Source organism: Rutidosis leptorrhynchoides, chromosome 9, assembly GCF_046630445.1.
Source record: "Rutidosis leptorrhynchoides isolate AG116_Rl617_1_P2 chromosome 9, CSIRO_AGI_Rlap_v1, whole genome shotgun sequence".
Lineage (NCBI taxonomy): Eukaryota > Viridiplantae > Streptophyta > Magnoliopsida > Asterales > Asteraceae > Rutidosis > Rutidosis leptorrhynchoides.
The window spans coordinates 291,980,168-292,003,917 of record NC_092341.1 but is presented as its reverse complement, the minus strand read 5'-3'; the positions used below and the strand labels follow the sequence as shown (position 1 = coordinate 292,003,917).

The window sequence follows — 23,750 nt, the reverse complement described above, 5'->3', positions numbered from 1 at the left end:
GATCATCAGCCTTTTCAGAGACTTCATTATCACAATCCTTATTGATTTCATTGTTATTTGGAATCATATCCTTTTTCCTAGGCGTAGATGAAACGAATTTCAAAGATTATACCGAAAGTGGTTACAAGATTTAAGTCTTCGTAGCATTTAACCACAAGTGCTTACAAGACTAAATCTTTATGGCACTAAATCATGAGCGGTTATAAGACTAAGTCTTTACGTCATTTTAACCACGTGGTTACAAGACTTAAGGTTTTATGACATTAAATCACAAGTAGTTACATATCTATGTCTTCATGACATTAAACCACAAACGGACACATGACTAAGTCTTTAATTAAATTACAAGTGGTTACAAGACCAAGTCTTAATAATATTAAACCTAAGTAATTACAAGACTAGTCTTAATCTTGTTTGTGGTTACAAGATTATCTCTTAAGTCATTAAACCAAAAAGGTTACAAGAATAGTATTAAAGGCATTCAAGCACAACGGTGGTTACAAGACTAGTTCATAAAGTCATTAAACCACAACTGATTACAAGACTATTCTTAATGACATTCAACCACAAAGCTGGTTACGAGACTAACCTTAATGACATTATTAGTTACAAGACTAATTTTAATTATATTAAACCACAAATGGTTACCAAATTAATCTTAATGTCATTAAACCACAATCTTTGTAATTGTCAATTAATAAAGTTAAGACACTTACGAAACCACTTTTTGTTCCAAAATTCATAAGGTGTGATATTGTTCATTTTATTAAGAACTCTATTAAGCAAATAACAAGCTGTTAGCATAGTTTCTTCCATAAACCTTCACTCAAGCCAGAATATGACAACATGAAATTAACCATTTCATTAAGGACCTCATTCTCCCTTTAAGATTTTCCATCATATTGTGGTGTATAAAGAGTCGTAGTCTCATGAATAATTACAACAGATTTGAAATAAATTTCATCAATATAGTCACCTCCCAATCCGTTCTATGTCTCTTTATCAAAGCCCTTTTGTTGTAACTCTACTTCAAACATTTCAAATTTATCTAACGCTTCATAGTGTGAAATAAATAAACACCAATTGATCTTACAAAATGTTTAATGTTCCCCAAAGTAAACATAGCATGTAAATCACATAATCACTATGAATTAGTATCAAAATTTCAATATCACGATTCACATATTGAAAAGATCTTTGTAAACATACATGTTTCACACCTTTTCTTTTTCATGTCAGAGGCCGATATAAATCCATCTTTAGACATAACTTGCATTCTTTTAAAGTGTACATGCATGTCCTAGTCTAGCATGCCATAGAGTAGAATCATTTATACTAGATGTTGACATAAAAGCTATGTTGACATTCAGGTGATCAATGTTAAGTCTAAACATTCTATTGCTTAAATAACCAAAGCCAACAAATATACCATGTTTTGTCAACAAACTTATCAGATTCAATAACTTAATTGTAATCAAAATTAATCAACAATATGTCATGTTTTATCTAAACAACCTTAGCATCCAATTCATTATCTTGTTTGTTACCATAGTTATTAAACAAACATGTCAGTTTTTGACAAAACAAACTTAACAAATTCACACATGTCATAATATTTAACAGGTTATGATTTTGCCAAATATTAAAAACAAAAAGGAATCAACCATACCATTGAGGATAAAACCTCGAGAACTGTAGTCATCATTTCCCCATTTGTTCCTTTTCTACATCTCTTCAATAGTAGCATCACCAACACCATCTTCGGGAATTGGTATGCTAAGTACACATACCACACTCATGCTAGTAAGAAAGAAGTGCATCCTCCTCTTCCACCATCTCTGAAAATCCGTTCCTTCAAACTTATCAAGTTTGGAGAAATAAGCACTCATATGCTTCATTGTAGCCGCCATCGATTATATCAAAATAATTACTTTCGATTGTTTAAGGTTTTAAATCTTTCGTGTATGGTAAAATAATCGATGATCGGATATATCACTTAATCGTGTAATCACTTTCCGAAAGTAATTATTCGACCCTTATTGCCTGGGTTACACGAATATCACTTTGGGATAAGACATAGATGATGTTCTTGATTTTGGCAGAAAACAAGAACCTTTTGCTAGAGAGTATTTTGTGTCTTTCTTGTCCTTCTCATGAAAATAGTTTATCCTTTTGTATAGGCACCCAAAAGATGAACTACATTATGAGACTTAATGGTCAATTAATCATTCATAATGATATTTCATAATTACTTGAAGCATTTACACGATAATATATAAATGTCTTATTAAACCATAGGAAATGGTTACAAGAATATATCTTTAAAGGCATTAACCCACAAGATGTAGTTACAAGACTATTTCATAATAGTCATTAAACCATTATTAGATGGTAACAAGACCAACCTTAATAACATTAAACTTATCTTAATAACATTAACCCACAAAGTAGGTTACATGACTAAGTTAATAGTCATCAAACCATAAGATGGTTACAAAAACAACTCTTAATGTTATGAGTGGTTGCATGATTAATCTTAATGCCAATTTAGAGGAGGTTACAAGACTAGTCTTAATAATATTAAACCACAAGTGGTTACAAGACTAATTTTGAAATCATTAACCTCGGATATGCAAATGTCAATAAATAATATTAAGACAATTACCAAACCGCTTTTGGATCAAGGAAGTCTATCACTTAATGGGTGTACACTTTGTACCTCCAAACTCATTTCCAAGTGTAAACTAATTAAGTCCCTCAATTACACTAAATTACCAACATAAACTTAACTATTTTTTGTTTTAATTCTTTTGCAACATATTAGTTGTCTTTCTGGACCGAAGGACAATTGTTGTACAAGAATATCTAAAAAAATTACTCCGTACTAATCAAGCAAAGTCGATCTCTAGATAACACTTTTGTATAACATGAGAAGCAGAGAGAGAAAGAATCTGAGTAACGGAGTATGGTCCATTAGTTTCATAATGTCTATTAAGTATCAGCTACCCACACCAATAGTTTAAGCTTTTAAGTACGTGATCGATTATTTAGCATCAGATGCACCATTTACTTTGAACATTAAAAAAACAAATTAAGAACAGCAAGGGTATATGTTCTAGTCAAGATTAAGAATTGAAATTATCAAGTGAATATATATATTCAAACAACTAAGCGGCAACCCGAAGGCCATTGATTCGATAGATATGATCACGTACAGATTAAGTTTATGAAGCTTCCCCCTACTATACTTAACGTCATTACTAATTAGTAACAAATATCTTTTGTATAAGGATGCTAAAATAAGAGGCATACGCATACCCGATTAGCTCGTGTAGCGCATCACACATGCGATTCCTGCGTTTCCTCACATGTCGCATAAATGGCGCGCCACAATGATTCAGCGCACGTAACAGTCTTTAGCGAGCAATAGCATAAAAGCCTGCAAGTGCTGGGTCGATGTACCGTCTGCCAGAAAGCGATGTAGCTTGCAAGATGCATGTGGTAGACAAGAATCAGGCCCAACAGAATGCTTTTTACTTTTGTCGGCCCCTCATGCAAAGAAGTACTGTTAGGACAGACCACGATCCTCTGACCTTATAATTACGTGGCACTAGTTGACAAAAAGGATTAACCTATAAAAGAGGTTCAAGTCACAACACACGAGGGATTCACCTGGACTTGCACATATACTATTTTTAGTATCAAAGCATAGCAGACATAGTTGCGCCTCTCACACAGCGCAACTTTCACCCGTGCTACCGGACTCATAGCATATTACTATACTCACTTACGGTCAACAGGTAACGTTCCACGAACATAAATCCTAGGACCCGTCCCGAGCCATCAATATCCGGTTAGCCCGTCGATAGTGGGTCGACGTTTAACCACCCTGTCGAGATCCTCATCTCGCAAGGGGTTCATCTCGCAAGGGGTTATTCACGGTACATCGTACCGGAGAGTTAAACTCGATTGACCCTTAAATCCCCCTTTAGTTGTTGTCAAGCATGGACCGGACCCAACACTTCTATTCTATGCTTGATCAAATGGCGCCATCCGTGGGACATCCGGATGTGCTCTTTTTGTCTAAGTTACAAAAGTTGAACGTCAGAGGCCCTTGATGGCGATAAACTGATGTGTTCTGTAGTACGATGTTTAATTACCTTGACAAACAATATAACTAATCTCTTATCTTCTAGCTCCAAAATAAAAGATTCAGGCTCAGAAATCCTTTTCTTTTAGACCGACATCAGGTATAAGTATAATAAGTTGTTTGCTCTTGGATGCTCTTTGTGTGAGTCTTTATTGACTTAAGATTTTTTTTATGGTGATATTCCCAAACCTATGCTCTATGTATGCACCATCCATGTGTCTTTCGTATATCATGCATATAGGAATCAATAGTAATTAACACGACTGGCTTCAATTAATTGTTGAAAATATTTAAAATATAAATAAATAAATAAAATAAAATTAAACATTATAATTCAAGAGATATATACATGCAGCAAACCTGCAAAACCTGTCTACATTGTCCTAACTCACTCCTCACAACCCAAAGCTAAAAAGACCAGCCATATAAGTTTCTACACCACCTTTTTTTAATCATACTGTAATGTTTTATATTATTTTATGAAAAGGACACCACTTTACACATATTCTAAAGGGACATATCCACCAAAGCTCTATAATTGACCTATAATAAGATCTTCACATTTGTTAGTTCAATACTTCAATGTATGTAGACATTATTTGGTACATTATTCACTTTTTACTGCTTAGGAAAGCTAGCACTCAAATTAACTGAGTGAGTTGAACCACTGTTTCAGCACTAACCTTAAAGTGGTTTTGGTGATTTACTCCATTTGAATAAACTATATGTGAATAAACTATATGTGGCTACTAGCATCTAGATTTTAAACCTTATAGTTACACTAAATCTTTGATCCAAAAAAATGATTGAAAGAAGGGTTTATTGTTATGCCTATATGATCGTTTTAGCCCAACAACATATTGTACATATCACATCTTAATTGGATTGTCCAAGTACTCGTTTATCTCATTTAACGTGCTTTCCCGGGCACGTTTAACACCGTCTGCTATTGTAGCTCTAATGCTATTTGTAGGACCATTTTATCCCGTACATTCATTTCTTTTAAATTTCCAATGTGGGACTTTGATTTACACTCATTAACCGATTATCTCCCACATGAACTTTGGAGTGGTCTCAACTTTAGAACCATAGACTTTTTTTCAAAAACCTCTATGTTGTGTGAGTCTTGAAAACGAGAATTGTCGGGTTAAATTTACATGTCTCATGATTTGAAGTTGGGAGAATATGACACGCAATTAAAAAATTAAAAATGTTTTCTCTATTCAGACTATCCGAGAAGGACGAGTATTTTTTTATTTAGATGTATGCAGTATAACCGGGTTATTGAGTTCCCGTTATGACCTTTTTATATTATAGCCACCTCAAAATGTAATATTTGAACGTGAGACCTCTTCTAGATATCCCAACCACTAAGCTATTTTTTGAGATGAAATATGACCTCCAATTCCCACTTACAAGTCACACACACACATGTCTTACAAAGTTCACCTCTGGTCTCAAAGTTGGGACTATAAAATAGTAACAAGTCCAAAGAATAAACTCAAAAAAGAAAGCAAATTAACTTAAATGTAGGTTGTGTCCTTTGGTATCTCTTTGTGTATAGCTGGTTAAATTTTGAGTGATCATATATATATATTCCTTTGGAATTAATCTGCCTGTTCTTATTGTTCCAGAATATGCTCTAAATCTCACATCAGCATCATCATTTGGGTTTCCCCAAACACTTCAAAGAAACAAAAGAATGGCTACACCATTGCCAACTAATGTTTCTACCCCAACTGATCAACATGTGTTTCATGTTGATCAGTTGCAACTTAGTTCCGAGGACCGTCAGCGAATCACTGAACGGACCAAATGGGTCCTTGATTCGCCTGACCCTCCTGGTTTTCGCCAAGAGATTCTTGGCTCGATTAAAAACACCATTTTTTTTCAAAAAAACAAAAAACTCGGTTCGTCACAACCTCCATTGGCTCGGGTTGTGGCGTTTTTGCGTTCTGTGTTTCCCATATTTAGTTGGGCTAAAGACTACAAGATTTCAACTTTCAAGAGTGATTTGCTTTCTGGGTTAACCCTTGCAAGCTTATGCATACCCCAGGTTATACATTTCCTGACTAAAAAAAAACACATAAAAATTATAAATAAGCACTATTTATATTTAACAATCATTGGACTTAAATTGTGTAGAGTATTGGATATGCTGCTCTAGCCCAGCTTAATCCTCAATATGGCCTATGTAAGTTTGTAAAAATATTATCATTTTAATTACTAATTGTAATAATAGCTATCAATTACAATTATGAGGTCTTTTTTAATTTCTTGCTTATAAATAAAATGCATGTGTTTGATGATTTTAGATACTAGTGTTGTACCACCTTTGATATATACAACAATGGGAACTTCAAGAGAGTTAGCCATCGGTCCGGTGGCTGTTGTTTCGTTGCTAATATCGGCCATGGTGTCGAAAGTTATAAATCCAGTTGTTGATCCTGTAGCCTACACTAAGCTTGTTTTCACTGTCACCTTCTTCACTGGTGCATTCCAAGCCCTTTTCGGATTATTTAGGTATTATGTTTATCTTCTTTCGTCTAAAAGGAATTCAATCTTCATTTCAATCAAATTATTCTTTTTGAATTGTTTGTTAAACGATAAAACCCAACAGGTATAATTGTATTCTTCATCGCATATTTATAGATTACAAAGGAATTGAGAAAACTAAAAAAACTCAAAGCGCACAGATTGGTCTTGGGCCTAACCTATCATCTAATACTACCTCTCAGTCCGAGCGCCGAAATCGCGAAAGCAAAGACAGAAAACACTAATACTAAATTAAATAAATAAATAAAACATACGGAGTAATTTTTTTGTTGCATGAGGATATACTGATACTCGTCGATTTGGTTGCATCTGACACTGTTATCGTTTATGAATTTACGTTATTGTTGATATATAGGTTGGGTTTTCTTGTCGATTTTCTGTCGCAAGCGGCTATTGTAGGGTTCATGGCTGGTGCAGCCATTGTAATAGGTCTCCAACAACTTAAAGGTTTGCTTGCCATAAGCCATTTCACCACAAAAACTGATGTTGTCTCTGTGTTGATTGCTGTCTTTAAATCCTTCAAGACTTCAGTAAGTTTAACTTCACCTAATTACTTTCTACTAGCATTTCTTTTGTCTTTTTGCTAGAGATTAGACTTAAATATTCAATTTCTATTTTCAGATGTTTTAAGTAGATTATTATTCACATTCCCCATAACTCATTGTCTGGATCACATATAGAAAATTAAATGCTTTATGTTTCTTGTTTTATCATCATTTTATTATGTAAATAATTTTGGGTTTAAATATTCACATAGTAAATATTTCTTATTTAATAACAGTGGTACCCTCAGAATTTTATCCTTGGATGTTCATTCCTCATCTTCATCTTAATCACAAGATTTATAGTAAGCAACATTTTAAGCTTTATTTATTTATTTATTTATTTATTCTCTCAAATGTTATATATATACTCTTTGGTTCAATTTTGCTACAATTTTGATTAATTTACATTGTACAAAATTTTAGGGAAAAAGAAACAGAAAGTTGTTCTGGTTACCAGCTATTGCTCCATTAGTATCAGTTATTCTATCCACTGCAATCGTTTACCTAACGAGAGCTGACGAACATGGCGTTAAAATAATTAAACATGTTAAAGGAGGAATGAACCCAAGTTCAATTAACCAACTGCAGTTCAATAGTCCACACCTTAGAGAATCAGTCAAAATCGGTCTCGTTTGTGCCATCATTGCTCTAACGGTCAGCCTAGCTCGAAAAAATTTATTTGATATTACCTAAAAATTGTATTTTTTTCATTTGGCTGGATGTACACTCGGAAGCAATCTCTTTATCCATCGAATAGAGAGAGGGATGACTTTTCCTACTTTGGGAGTTTTACTCTGGGTAGAGGAAAACTTGTCTTTATTCTCGGATAGGGGAAGGATTGTCTACATCTCACCTCCCCCATACACCGGTGGTATTGGGTTTTGTTGTTGTTGTTGTTGTATATTTTCATTCTAAAATTATTAATTATTAATTCTTAATTCTTAATGTCATTATGTTTTCACAGGAAGCAGTTGCAGTTGGGAGGTCTTTCGCTACAATAAAAGGATATAATATGGACGGAAATAAAGAAATGATAGCAATGGGATTCATGAATATTTGTGGATCTATGTCGTCTTGTTATGTTGCAACAGGTCATTTTTATTAGTTGATAAACTGATTCAAAAGCTAAAAACTATATATGAAATACGTACGTTAACTAAGTAATGCTTGGGTTGATTTGTTTAGGTTCGTTTTCACGAACTGCTGTAAATTTCTATGCTGGCTGTCAAACTGCGGTATCTAATGTAGTGATGGCTATAACGGTGCTTGTAATGCTACAACTTTTAACGGGGCTATTGTACTACACTCCGATTGCTATATTATCGTCCATAATATTATCTGCGCTTCCTGGGTTGATTAACTATACGGAAGCTTACCATATTTGGAAAGTCGACAAATTGGACTTCTTGGCTTGTGCCGGAGCTTTTTTTGGTGTGTTATTTGCTTCTGTCGAGATGGGCCTTATGATAGCGGTAAGCACTTGTTATGTCTATTTATAGAAGAACAACAACATGGTAATACCCATATAAGCTACTCCATATGTCCCAATTTGATAGTGAGTTTAAGAAAAGTCATAATTTACAGTTTTACGCTTAACTTTTTACCTATATTTTTGTTTTACATGCATAAAGTAAGGGTATAAAAGGAAAACTAGACTAATTAAACTGGAAGGGAAGGAGTAGTATTTTACACATATATAATGCATAATTTCAATTTTATGATAGGTAAGTACAGAAAAATTCTTTAAATTAAATTTATAAGAAACTCTACCTAAATTGCATGATACCTAAGAGAGGTTTTAAAATGTTTGGACAAGGCCGGTGGTGGTCCTTCCTTTATACGTCAATTCGCATGCCGCATAGTGTCATTGCTTTTGGCACCAATATCCCTTGATTTTACAAATGTTGCCTTGGTGGTCCCTTCGTGTATTTTTTGTTAAAAAGTCCGATAAGTGCACGTGTACGACATCACGTATTAATTGACACTTATCGGAAAATTTCAACGAATAATAAGCGGAGTGACCACCAAGGCAACTTTGTAAAATCAAAGGATGACCCAAGCCAAAAAAAATGATAGGGATGCGTCATGTGAATTGATGTATAAACGAAGGAGTACCGGCAAATAAGTTTGAAAATATTTCTTTATTTCCAAATGCAATCAATGTCAAACTGTCAAATTCAAGAAATGGTCCCAACTCAAACAATTGGAAAGTTTATTTTTTATTTGAATTATTTTCTCCAATGAATGGTGGTACAGATGAATTATTGTAGAAAGTGTTGGGTCATGCCCTTATGATTGTGATAGCCAATTCATACAGAACATGAACACTGAAACTTGTGTTGCTCCATGATCATCATACATGAAATGTTGTTATCCTATTATTGGACCCATTTATCATGGGAACAAATAGTTGACCACTGCATAGTATCAAATTTGACCTGGGTCCACAAGACCACAATCAACAGTTCTGTTTTCTAATCCATTGATTATAGTGGAGTATGGCCCTAGTCCTTTTCCAATTAAAAACCAAATAACTTTATACTTTCTTTTCAACTTCATTTTATTCTATTCTATTATATACGTAGTATTTTTTTTTTTTTTTTTGAAATGCAAGTTTTATTAAAATATAAAATGCACACGAGATAAGAACTAGCAAGGAGCTAGACATAACACGAGATAACCCACAACCGCACAATAAAAACGAACACACACCCGTAAACACGAAACTATAATGGACTCACAAACACGAGGATATTAGATGCAACACGACACGAGACTAAAATAAATTATGTTTCCGAGTCCGATGACGCACATGAAGAGCAACATGAGCAACAGTCAATATTCTCTTCCGAATCATTCATCACATTCTCGATAAAGTATCTCTCATGCCATCGAAAATTATCACGGCGCCGGTTACGCTTCATATTTTTTCCACCCCACACATGTTTAATAAAGTGACTTTTAATCAAAGGATGAGCTTTTTTTCTTTTTACACGAAAACGAGCTACCGCGGTGTATATTGAACAAGAGGACACGTCTTGCAAGTCAACATACTCACTTCCGTTTGGGTTAGGGTCACTTACGTCACGGTCATTTGAACCCAAGCCCAGCCCATTTGCAACAACATTGTCCATTTTATTTTCACAAGGGTGGTCTGGCCCAATAGTATGTTCTGGCCCAATCTGATTTTGAAAACAACTTCCTGGGGAATTAAGGTCACGCGTGCAGTTCTTTTCCTCAATACCAACATGCGTGCTGTTCTTTTCCTCGAAACCTGCATCACCAGCAGTCGTTACAGCTTTTTTCTCGAAATCGATATTGTCACTTTTGGAATTCGCGAAATTAATGCTGGAGTTAATGTGTAACAACCCAAACCGTAACCGACCAAACACGACGAAATTTCAAACAAAAAAAAAAAATTTCTGGTGCAGGCCATCTGCGCGGCGCGCCAGGTGGCCGCGCGGCGCGCCAAATCACCTGGACAGCCCGCTGTCCCCGGAAGTCAATTTAATGAAAATGTTTGACTAGTTCCCGACACATTTAGCTAAAACGCTTTTAACCATGACTTCATATATGAAAAACTAGCACGTTTAATTAATAAAATCAAATTTACGAAGCGGGTCCCACATCGACCCAAATTACCCCTTGAGTACCAAAATGCAATATTTGACCATAAGACTTTTAATACAAAACGAAGCCGAGCATGGCGATTGGGGATACGCTACCCAATCCTAAACAATCCAAAGCAAGTCTCTAAAGCAAACTATGCAAGTCTTCTAGTCCTCGCGCTTACCCGAGCCACCAATCCGCATGCAATCTATAAAAAGAGTCAACAACGAGAGGGTAAGCTAACGCTTAGTGAGTAGAATAAATATATACATGCATATACAACTTACCTACTCGCATCCACGACATCACATAAATACACATAAATCACTTACCTCATCGTACCAAACGCTAGTATCATCAAATCGTATAACTAGCAACCTCATAAGCAATCAATAGCTAGTAACGTCAAACCGTACAACTAGCAACATCATTAGCATAAATAAATATAAATAATAAATCAAATTAAATGCTAGCATCAACAACTACAATTCATGGTTAACCAATCTCTTCGCTAGGGGAACGACTTCGCGAATCAAGTCATCGATGTTCATAACATTCGTTAGCTTCCAAAAACGGCTATGGCATGCTAACCCCCCGAGGTGTTCCAAAAACGGCTATGGCATCACCCCTCAAGTGTTCCAAAAACGGCTATGGCATCACTTGCTCAATGTGAGTAGAACACGGCTATTACTCACGCTTTCGTACACCAACACGGCTATGTGTACGGGTAACTCAAATAACAACGTGGGAGTAAAACACGGCTATTACTTGCCACTAAATGCACAAACACGGCTATGTGCCTTAGTACAAAACATGGACTAATACGGCTAAGTCCCACAACCTTGGTCACAAAACGGCTATGTGACACCATCAACACGGTACATAAATCATATACATACATATATACATATTCCACTCACAATAATCATTATGGACAAGAACGGCTATGTCCCACCACTACGGTCACAAAAACGGCTATGTGACATCATTACTACGGGCAACTATCAATGTGGACAAAACGTCTATATCTCACAACTATGGTCACCAAACGGCTATGTGACACCATTTCCACGGGCACATAAATCATATACATACATATATAGATATTCCACTCACAATAATCATTATGGACAAGAACGGCTATGTCCCACCACTACGGTCACAAAAACGGCTATGTGACATCATTACTACGGGCAACTATCAATGTGGACAAAACGTCTATATCTCACAACTATGGTCACCAAACGGCTATGTGACACCATTTCCACGGGCACATAAATCATATACATACATATATAGATATTCCACTCACTTTGAAGTCTTGAAGAATGCTTCCAAGTAATCCGCAACTCGCCAATGGAAAGTACCTATTCCATTACCACAATTACAATAATACACTTAGAGTGGATTTACCAATCAACCCAATTCGTCACTAAGTGCAATTTCGACCCAAATGCACTTCCAAGCACAAACCGTGCCCAAACTAACCAATAGTCACTAACACAAGTGAGAATGGTCCTAATATGCCAATTAAACCCGAACTCAAGTGTTAAACACGTGTCATACCCATTTTGACACTTAAACCCTAATTTTGACCCATAAAGGTCAAAATCTCGTTCTTTGCAAGTTTTGACACCAAAACACATTTAACTCGGTTTTATACTTCAACTTAATCCATTTTAAGTTTATAAACTTCATTAAATCGCCAATTGGGTCATAATCACCACGAAACCCTAATTTGACCCAAAGTCAAAGTTAGTCAACCAAATAACCCTAAATGGGTTCCAATACTTCCATAATCACTAACTTAAGTGATTAAACTAAATTTCAAGTTCTAAACATGGCCAAATAGTTCACCAACCCGAAACCCACCAACAATTAACAACAAACCCGATTACTAGCATCACTAAACCCATTTCATCACCTAAAAGGGTTTCACAACAAATTTACTCAAACCCTAACTTGAATATCAAATCAAATAATTGAAACTCGGATTTTGAGCTTACCAATACTATCACCGCGTAGCCAAGAACGAAAGGAACAACTTTAGAACCCGAGCTTTGGTGAGAAATCGACTCCTTCTTCCCCAAATTAAGCCCTCTCTCTCTAAACCCTTACTCTCTCTCTAAAAATGGTTGAGAGTGTTTTGGTTGGTGAGAATTTGATCCAAACTGATCAAAGGATCAGTTTTGATGACCCTAAACCGACCCCAAGTGAAAAGACCAAAGTACCCTTCATTTAAAGCTTTTAAAAAGGCTGAAAATTGCTTCTGACCCATTCGGCGCGCCGCGCCACAATGTGGAGCGCCGCTCCACTCTGCAGGTCAGATTTCAGAAACTTGTTTTGGCCATAACTTTTTGTCCGTAGCTCCGTTTTCGATGAATCAAATATCGTTGGAAACGTAATAAGATTTTCTTTCCAATGGTAAGGCTTTGAAACATCAACACAAACTTTATTTGGGGTTGAAAAGGTACGTACACACCTTGTACCTCAAACAACGTCCAGTTTTCCTTCGACGGTCGAGCAAGCAACACCTACATGTTGTGCACACTCCATACACACATAGTATACCTTAAATACATTATGTACAATAAATATTTGGGTCTTACAACTCTCCCCCACTTAGAATCGATCACGTCCTCGTGATCCTCGTCACTTAACCAAACGGACCACACTCCACGGTCCTCAACATAAGTCCCAAACCGACTTTCCTAAGCAATTCTTCCCGACGAATCGCCTTCCACAACTAAATCGTCATCCACGATTTTTCTCAAATCCACAATCCGAGCACTAAAACCATACTCATTCCCTCGCATCGGGAAACTCATCCCATCTCTAACCGAGATATCACTCCTCTAGCGTACCATTACCAAGTACCGTGCTAAAGCAACCAAGTCTCAACCTAAGGTCAACAACCCGAAACGATGAAGACCGAACCAAACGAATCCTTACGGATAACACCAATCACTAAACATCCCTTGTAGCGCATAATACAACCAATACGCAACTACCGTAACATCATAAGCGAACGACTAGAACCGCTAGCGTCCAATCGACTATAACAACTTAAAACCCTAGGCGTACAAAATCGACCATTGTCACGCCCGTAACGACATGTGAGCGAAATACGGCTATCGCATCAGTAATCACACAATACGGTCCTCACGATCCCACCATAGGAGTATAAAACAACTGATAGATCACTCAACACCGGATGAAGTCAGCGGACCCGAAAGTCATGCTTCACCGATATAACAATACCTCATGATGAAGTCAGCGGACCCCGAAAGTCATGCTTCACCACTATAACAATACCTCACACTACGAGTAGTGCAACATCGCGCTCCGCTACACTATAGTGAACCCTAACGGATACCGCTAACCGTCCACACTATCGAGCAAGAACCACCTATATCAAACATAGGCACAAAACAATATTTCTCTAGAAGAGAATCTGATACGCACATCCCTTAACCGAGGGATTTCACCTTGCTCGCCAAAACACGTCCATTATCTCTCGACGAGATTCACCAAACTTACCACCTCGGTGGTAATTTACAAATCCAATATCATAAGTACCAATGAGCCAAAAATTGTACTCTACCACCAATTGACCAAAACTAGGTCTCGACCAAATTTCCGGATCTAACAAAAGCATCATCCGAAATCTCACACTAAAACCTCCTCGTGCGGGAGTGCCACTCCCTCACTTGGAACTATGTTCCATATCCACAACTCGTACAACCGTACAATGCTACCAAAGGTAGACTTTACAAACAATTGGGTTCACACGACCCGTTACCATACCTTGCTCCAAACCTTGAGCACACGAAGGACTTGACCAATCCTTAAACACTTCGAACGAAAAGTGTACCACAAATACCCAAACTATACCCTCGCAATCATCCAATTTCATTAGTTTGTCAAATTCCACCTAGTCACTCATGTATCTAAGGGTTTTACTCCGGTACCCTAAGTACAATGCAACCACAACCATAACCTAGTCGGAGTCGAACACCACGCTAGTAGGTATAAAAGAGGCACCTAATGTCGCGTCATAATGACTCCATTACCGACATACATCGAGATTTCAAACACTCGATCTCAAGGGTTCCAATCACCCGGCGAACCTCATGGTTCATCACTTCAACATAAAAGCGAACACGCGCTTAACAATCGGACACCAAAACCATTTCCGTGGCTTGGTAGAAACATTTCCCAAACAATAAGGAATGCTTGGTTGCGCCAAGTCTTACGCCCTTCACCAATCAATTAAAACGTCACCATAGGGTACTTCCATTAGGAACGTCACCCATAACAACAATATGCACAAACCAAGGCATTTAACAACTCACTTCCAAACGGCACTCGATAATCAATCAAAAGACATATTTATTAAAATGAAACGTGCCTTAACGTCTCCTCGCCGCACCCGTCCCCGCTAACTTGGGACTTTCCGACTTACGATGTCCTTCTTTTTGGCAATTAATGCACACCATACTACCACCCTTTGGTACCGAACATTCCCAATATTTGTGACCCCTCACGCCACAATTGTAACACCTAGGCGCACTAGAATCCGATATACCCGTCCGTGTACCACCCGTGCTCACGCTCGGACCCTTAGTCCTCTTACTCGGAGCACCATAAGAAACAACCCTTATCTCCCTTGAAGGTTCACCCTTCTTCGATCGTGTATGCGACTCGAAACCCCTAGCCAAGTCGAATAATTCCGAAAACGATTTCGCTTGACCACGACTAATTTTACTTTTCAAGTCGTCATTCAAAGTCCAATAGAAATCCCCCATTAACAAACGATCACTTCCCAAATACCCCGGACAAAAACGAGCCTTCGCCATAAAGGTCGTCTTGAGAGTACTCAAATCCATAGATCCTTGTCGCAAGTTTCGCAACTCATTACGCAATTCCCACAAATCGGCCGAAGTCCGGAACTCCTCGAAGAATTCCTCCTTAAACTCGTCCCACGATAAGACCATAAACATTTCACCACCAACAAGATCAATCTTACCATCCAACCAATCCCTTGCCCTACCCCGCAACAAACTAGTTGCGAGCCTCGTCTTCTTCTCGGGAGGGCAATCAATCGTGCGAAAACGCCCTTCGACATCCGAAATCCAAGTTGTGCTTACCAATGGATCCGGTTTCCCGTCGTACATCGGTGGTTTAGTCCTCATGAAGCTCTTAAGATAACGCTTCATTTCGCCACTACTTTGAAGTTTGGAATACTTCCTATCCATTTCTTCTCGAAACGCTCTCATTTGCTCCGCAACGGCGGCCGCAACTCTAGCGTTAAACTCCACGTTATTCGCCTCGATCTCGTTTCGCGTCGTCAATCTCAAAATGCAAAACGATTAGATCACGAACGTATAAAATCGCACGCACAACCCGTCCCATCTTGCTAAACACTCGTCGTACATCACTCGTTAGACGCGATTTGCACCCGTAATAAGGTTTGCAAGTTCTTATTACGCACGCACGCCGCATCGACTTGTTAGTACAACGACCGTCTCGCTCGATCACATAAACAAACACATCAAGATTCTACGCGATACAAACATACGCGAGAATTATTTTCACAACACAAATAACATATTAATAATATCCGCATTACTAATACAAACGTTAGTCAACCTATAACAAGGCACTAACTAAACCTATTCCTGACCCGTAATCCTACAAGTCCCGCAACAAAGTAAGCACACACAAAGTCTAAGTCTAGGCACCTATCTCAAGTCACCTAAATCCCTTAGACCATGCTCTGATACCACTTGTAACAACCCAAACCGTAACCGACCAAACACGACGAAATTTCAAACAAAAAAAAAAAATTCTGGTGCAGGCCATCTGCGCGGCGCGCCAGGTGGCCGCGCGGCGCGCCAAATCACCTGGACAGCCCGCTGTCCCCGGAAGTCAATTTAATGAAAATGTTTGACTAGTTCCCGACACATTTAGCTAAAACGCTTTTAACCATGACTTCATATATGAAAAACTAGCACGTTTAATTAATAAAATCAAATTTACGAAGCGGGTCCCACATCGACCCAAATTACCCCTTGAGTACCAAAATGCAATATTTGACCATAAGACTTTTAATACAAAACGAAGCCGAGCATGGCGATTGGGGATACGCTACCCAATCCTAAACAATCCAAAGCAAGTCTCTAAAGCAAACTATGCAAGTCTTCTAGTCCTCGCGCTTACCCGAGCCACCAATCCGCATGCAATCTATAAAAAGAGTCAACAACGAGAGGGTAAGCTAACGCTTAGTGAGTAGAATAAATATATACATGCATATACAACTTACCTACTCGCATCCACGACATCACATAAATACACATAAATCACTTACCTCATCGTACCAAACGCTAGTATCATCAAATCGTATAACTAGCAACCTCATAAGCAATCAATAGCTAGTAACGTCAAACCGTACAACTAGCAACATCATTAGCATAAATAAATATAAATAATAAATCAAATTAAATGCTAGCATCAACAACTACAATTCATGGTTAACCAATCTCTTCGCTAGGGGAACGACTTCGCGAATCAAGTCATCGATGTTCATAACATTCGTTAGCTTCCAAAAACGGCTATGGCATGCTAACCCCCCGAGGTGTTCCAAAAACGGCTATGGCATCACCCCTCAAGTGTTCCAAAAACGGCTATGGCATCACTTGCTCAATGTGAGTAGAACACGGCTATTACTCACGCTTTCGTACACCAACACGGCTATGTGTACGGGTAACTCAAATAACAACGTGGGAGTAAAACACGGCTATTACTTGCCACTAAATGCACAAACACGGCTATGTGCCTTAGTACAAAACATGGACTAATACGGCTAAGTCCCACAACCTTGGTCACAAAACGGCTATGTGACACCATCAACACGGTACATAAATCATATACATACATATATACATATTCCACTCACAATAATCATTATGGACAAGAACGGCTATGTCCCACCACTACGGTCACAAAAACGGCTATGTGACATCATTACTACGGGCAACTATCAATGTGGACAAAACGTCTATATCTCACAACTATGGTCACCAAACGGCTATGTGACACCATTTCCACGGGCACATAAATCATATACATACATATATAGATATTCCACTCACAATAATCATTATGGACAAGAACGGCTATGTCCCACCACTACGGTCACAAAAACGGCTATGTGACATCATTACTACGGGCAACTATCAATGTGGACAAAATGTCTATATCTCACAACTATGGTCACCAAACGGCTATGTGACACCATTTCCACGGGCACATAAATCATATACATACATATATAGATATTCCACTCACTTTGAAGTCTTGAAGAATGCTTCCAAGTAATCCGCAACTCGCCAATGGAAAGTACCTATTCCATTACCACAATTACAATAATACACTTAGAGTGGATTTACCAATCAACCCAATTCGTCACTAAGTGCAATTTCGACCCAAATGCACTTCCAAGCACAAACCGTGCCCAAACTAACCAATAGTCACTAACACAAGTGAGAATGGTCCTAATATGCCAATTAAACCCGAACTCAAGTGTTAAACACGTGTCATACCCATTTTGACACTTAAACCCTAATTTTGACCCATAAAGGTCAAAATCTCGTTCTTTGCAAGTTTTGACACCAAAACACATTTAACTCGGTTTTATACTTCAACTTAATCCATTTTAAGTTTATAAACTTCATTAAATCGCCAATTGGGTCATAATCACCACGAAACCCTAATTTGACCCAAAGTCAAAGTTAGTCAACCAAATAACCCTAAATGGGTTCCAATACTTCCATAATCACTAACTTAAGTGATTAAACTAAATTTCAAGTTCTAAACATGGCCAAATAGTTCACCAACCCGAAACCCACCAACAATTAACAACAAACCCGATTACTAGCATCACTAAACCCATTTCATCACCTAAAAGGGTTTCACAACAAATTTACTCAAACCCTAACTTGAATATCAAATCAAATAATTGAAACTCGGATTTTGAGCTTACCAATACTATCACCGCGTAGCCAAGAACGAAAGGAACAACTTTAGAACCCGAGCTTTGGTGAGAAATCGACTCCTTCTTCCCCAAATTAAGCCCTCTCTCTCTAAACCCTTACTCTCTCTCTAAAAATGGTTGAGAGTGTTTTGGTTGGTGAGAATTTGATCCAAACTGATCAAAGGATCAGTTTTGATGACCCTAAACCGACCCCAAGTGAAAAGACCAAAGTACCCTTCATTTAAAGCCTTTAAAAAGGCTGAAAATTGCTTCTGACCCATTCGGCGCGCCGCGCCACAATGTGGAGCGCCGCTCCACTCTGCAGGTCAGATTTCAGAAACTTGTTTTGGCCATAACTTTTTGTCCGTAGCTCCGTTTTCGATGAATCAAATATCGTTGGAAACGTAATAAGATTTTCTTTCCAATGGTAAGGCTTTGAAACATCAACACAAACTTTATTTGGGGTTGAAAAGGTACGTACACACCTTGTACCTCAAACAACGTCCAGTTTTCCTTCGACGGTCGAGCAAGCAACACCTACATGTTGTGCACACTCCATACACACATAGTATACCTTAAATACATTATGTACAATAAATATTTGGGTCTTACATAATGTCACTAGACCCTTGAGTTTCCTCCATCCTCGAAACCACATCAGAGGCAATTACCGGATCAGAAAACGTTGCCGGAGAACCAGCTATCGGAACAGAACAATGGTCCATATACTTATAATCGGAATCAGACAAGAAATTTGATCGATCGACATTAACCTCTGCGTCAAAATTTGAGCCAAGAAACTCGGAATTTTCCTCTACCGATACATTAACACCATGAGCCTTAGGCTGAATAATCTCACCTTCTTCAATATCTTCAATATCTATTGGCGAATATTGGTCCATCGATCGAGTAGGTAACTTCTTATTTTTCCCTTCATTACAGGTTTCTTTTTCCCCAGTCGAATTAGACAATTCATAGTCAGGGGTACTACAATTCTCGACATTATCCGAACGACACTTATTATGATCGGAAGCACCAAGTGAATCCGCAGCGCCAAAAGATTGTTCTGGGATACCCTTGTAGTCAAAAACAGCCTCGACATCCTCATTTTTCATATCGTCGACGACAACAAACGGCTTGTTATTTACTTCGACTAGAGACCAATAAAATCGTTCATTGTTATAGCTAAACACAAGGTTGTGATTGCTTACCGATTCGGGAAGGTTAAACTCGAAACATTTACCACCTACCTTTATTTCAATAAGATTGTTTACGGGAACCCGTAGATCATTGGCTTTTTGGTTTTTACCTTTGAGCGTGTCCGCGAAAGATTTCCCATCCCAATTTGGTGATTTAGGTGGAATGTGGTTCCAATTTGGAGCTGGGAAATCATTATCCTTCAGTAGGTCCCTGCCCACATTTTTCCTTCTATGATATGCAGCATCCTTTTTTCTCTCCATAGCTTTAAAAGCTCGAATACACCTTCCGTTGATTTGAATGGTGTTAAGAACATTAGCGAAGCAATCTTCATCCTTAATGCCCTCAAATCTTACAAAACCAAAGCGTTGGCCACTCGACAGTTTTTTTCGGGCTAGATACACATCGTTAAGAGCACCATAATTCTCGAACACTTTCCAAAAATCGACTCGAGACCACGTATCCGGGAAGTTGAAAATCAGGAACGATGATACACGACTATCACTCGACTTGTCACATGAATATTCTTTCGACTTCGACATAGAAGAAGCTAAACTATCCTGAGTTCTCTATTAAAACCCAAAACAAATCGCAGAAACCCATCATGTGTATGTTCGAAACAACATACACAATAATTTTACAAAAACAAATATATAAAATATAGCTTTTTATATAACTGTGATAGCTTCAGATCTTCAGATCGAGCAAGCAATAGATCAATAAGAACAGATCTTAAAACAAAATTGAAGCTTTACACCTTCGATAACTTCAGATCGAGAAAGTAATTGATGAATAAGAGCAGATCTACACACAGTGCATAATTAAAATTTTAATTACCTCGGGAGCAGCTAGTTTAGATTGTAGCAGCTAGTTCAATTCGGGTCAATTACCTCGGGTCAATTCTTTTGTTTTGTAGTTTTAGTTGTGCAATTTGAGTTTCTTGATCTCATGGGCCAAAAGTGTTTGTAAACGTGAGTTACTCCTTTCGTCTCTAATTTATTATCCATTATTTTATTTTGTGATCCCCAAATTAATAACTCAATTCTTCATAGAAAAAAAATGAGAAGATCAAGTTCTATTATGGCATGTATGTGGATAGGATTAAAGAAGAAAAAAATTAAGATTAAAACTGCAAAGTAAACAAAAAGTACAGTAATTTTTATGATATTTTTTTTGAACCGTGTGTTTTTTATCTAGACACGATTAATACGAGAAGAGTAGGGAGTACTTTTTTAACCTTGACTTGACACCCGTTTTCGTGATGTGGAAGTCGCCATGTCATAATAAGTACATGTGGTTGGATAAAGTCACCGGATACAAACAAGTGAAAGTCAATAACTAATAGATTTGCAATTTGATCTGCAAATTATATATGTTAATAATTAATACAACTAATTAACATTGTTTTTACTATCAAGTCAAAAGGCTACTGTTGTTTACAGATTTGATAATTCCATACAATTTCATGACAGGTTGCGGTTTCATTTGCAAAGATAATTCTTAATGCGCTACGACCTCGTGTAGAAGAATTAGGGAGGCTTCCAGGAACAGATATATTTTGTGAAGTTGATCAGTACCCAGTCGCTCATGCAGTTCCAGGCGTTTTAATAATCCGACTCAATTCTGGTTTGCTTTGTTTTACAAACGCGAATCCCCTCAGAGATAGGTATATGTTTGATATAACACGAACGTGTCCATGATAAAGATCAAGGAATCTATTTTTTTATTCAAAATTTGGTTCATAATTTTAGGATATTGAAATGGGTAACCGAGGAGAACGAAAAAGAAGATATTAAAAGACCTATCAGTGGAATAATTCTCGACATGTCTAGTAAGTGAACTTAATCCGTGTGCGTTTTGATCAAAGGGTCACAATTTGTGGTTCCGCTAATGTTTCTCCCATTATAGGTGTGACAAACATTGATTATGCCGGAATTCTAGCACTAGAAGAAACTAACAAGAAGTTGCTTTCAGGAGGCATCAAAGTGAGATTCTAATCCCACACCCAAACAATACTTTTTATCTATATTATAACGTTAAAAGACCAAGCTAATAGTGATACCCGTTGCCTTAGAAGCTTGGGCCCACCATGTAGAAGCCTTTGCCAAAATGGGCGCAGGTTTGAGTCCCACTCTCGGGAAAGATTTACAGCCCTTGACAAACTTTGTGGTATTCGGCATTTTACACACATGACTCTTACGGGTGGGTTTCAAAGGAAACACAGGGTTTGGGTGTCTTTGCCGATCTACTCCTTTTGCCGACGTTAAAGACCCCTACATATGGTTTGATCAATTGTATGATGGATAACTTTTACTTGTAGAGGCGGATCTAAAACAGACAATTACCTCTTAAGAAATTTCATATTATGTAAAAGGGAACAAAGAAATTTTGTAATTGTAACGGTTTTTGAAGTCTTTGCCCCTCTCAAATTAAAGTAGGTAAGAGAATATGGGTAAACGAATAAGGTTTTCTATGTTCAGACTAAACCCTTGTTACTCCCTCAACCAAAATATGCTACCTCGTCCCTTGTTTACTCGTATAGTATGATTGAGATGACTTTTGGTTGCAGTTAGCTATTGCGAGCCCAAGATGGCAAGTGATTCACAAGTTGAAAGTAGCAAAGTTTGTTGATAAAGTTGGAAGAGACTGCATCTTCCTCACTGTTTCTGAAGCTGTCGATTCCTTTGTTGGTTCCAAGTTTAATGCTCCCGCCAATTGTTGATCATATGATTGCTTGTATCCACGGCTTCTTATGTAGCGATGAACTTCAAGTATGTATAATATGCTATTTTGTGTTGTTTGTGCTTCACTGTTTGATTGAATAAATAATAATCCCGAAGCAGGTATATCTTTAAGCACCCCTTGAGACTACGAACCAGGTGCATTGTATTTTCTATCTGTTAAAACGTTTTAATGTTAACGAAAGAAAATGTATTGTGTGCAATGGCTTTTAATTTGCCCGTTGTTCTGTTTGTAAATTTCCAACATATTGTTAAGTATTATCTGCTAGCCCAAAACTACATTTACAATCGGTTGAGATCAACGTTCAGTGACACTACGACTGTCGGGATGTCACTAATGTCCTAGTGTTTCCATATAGATGCCGAAAAGAGTCATCAATTTGTTCATAGTAATGATTAGCGACGTCAAGATGTGTAGGAATATAATATATGTTTCTGGTGACATCTTAGAATTGACACATAGCATAGCATTACAAATGAATAGATATGTGAAATGTTTTTCGTTCAGTCACTAGATATAGACCAAGTATAATGAGATATAGACACATAGCATTACAAACTATGGACTAGTGACATCTTTGTACTTAGAGACGTGTAATATCCATGTCACTAGGTACTACACGACTGTAAGACCATAAGTTACGAGGAAGAAGGTTGTAGGGAAGGTTGTGGGTAAGCCCAGTCCTGCATTTCCGATGCCCTAGGCGAGTTTGAAATTATGCCCCTTGCAAATAAATACTCTAACTGAAATTATGCCCCTTATAAATAACTTACAACTGAAACAAAATAACTTATCTGTCTCGTTTGAGTAGATTAACCATTTCCTATCAATAGTATACCCGGTTTGTAGCTTATGCATATAATAAAAATCGGAGAAGTGTCATCTTTTGGATAATTTGATTTATATTCTCTAACAA

At 37.6% G+C, this 23,750-nt stretch overlaps 1 protein-coding gene across 1 annotated transcript; it reads left to right on the top strand.

Moving 5' to 3' along the window:
• The first annotated feature begins 5,574 nt into the window (after positions 1-5,574).
• On the top strand, positions 5,575-23,036 carry LOC139867290 (low affinity sulfate transporter 3-like). The gene is made up of 12 exons (XM_071855641.1): positions 5,575-6,206; positions 6,296-6,344; positions 6,466-6,673; positions 7,062-7,236; positions 7,488-7,553; positions 7,675-7,905; positions 8,216-8,342; positions 8,437-8,723; positions 21,565-21,758; positions 21,844-21,923; positions 22,001-22,077; positions 22,662-23,036. Exons 1-12 carry the CDS (start codon positions 5,853-5,855, stop codon positions 22,812-22,814), a joined length of 2,001 nt encoding a protein of 666 aa, XP_071711742.1. The 5' UTR covers positions 5,575-5,852; the 3' UTR covers positions 22,815-23,036.
• The last annotated feature ends 714 nt before the right edge of the window (positions 23,037-23,750 follow it).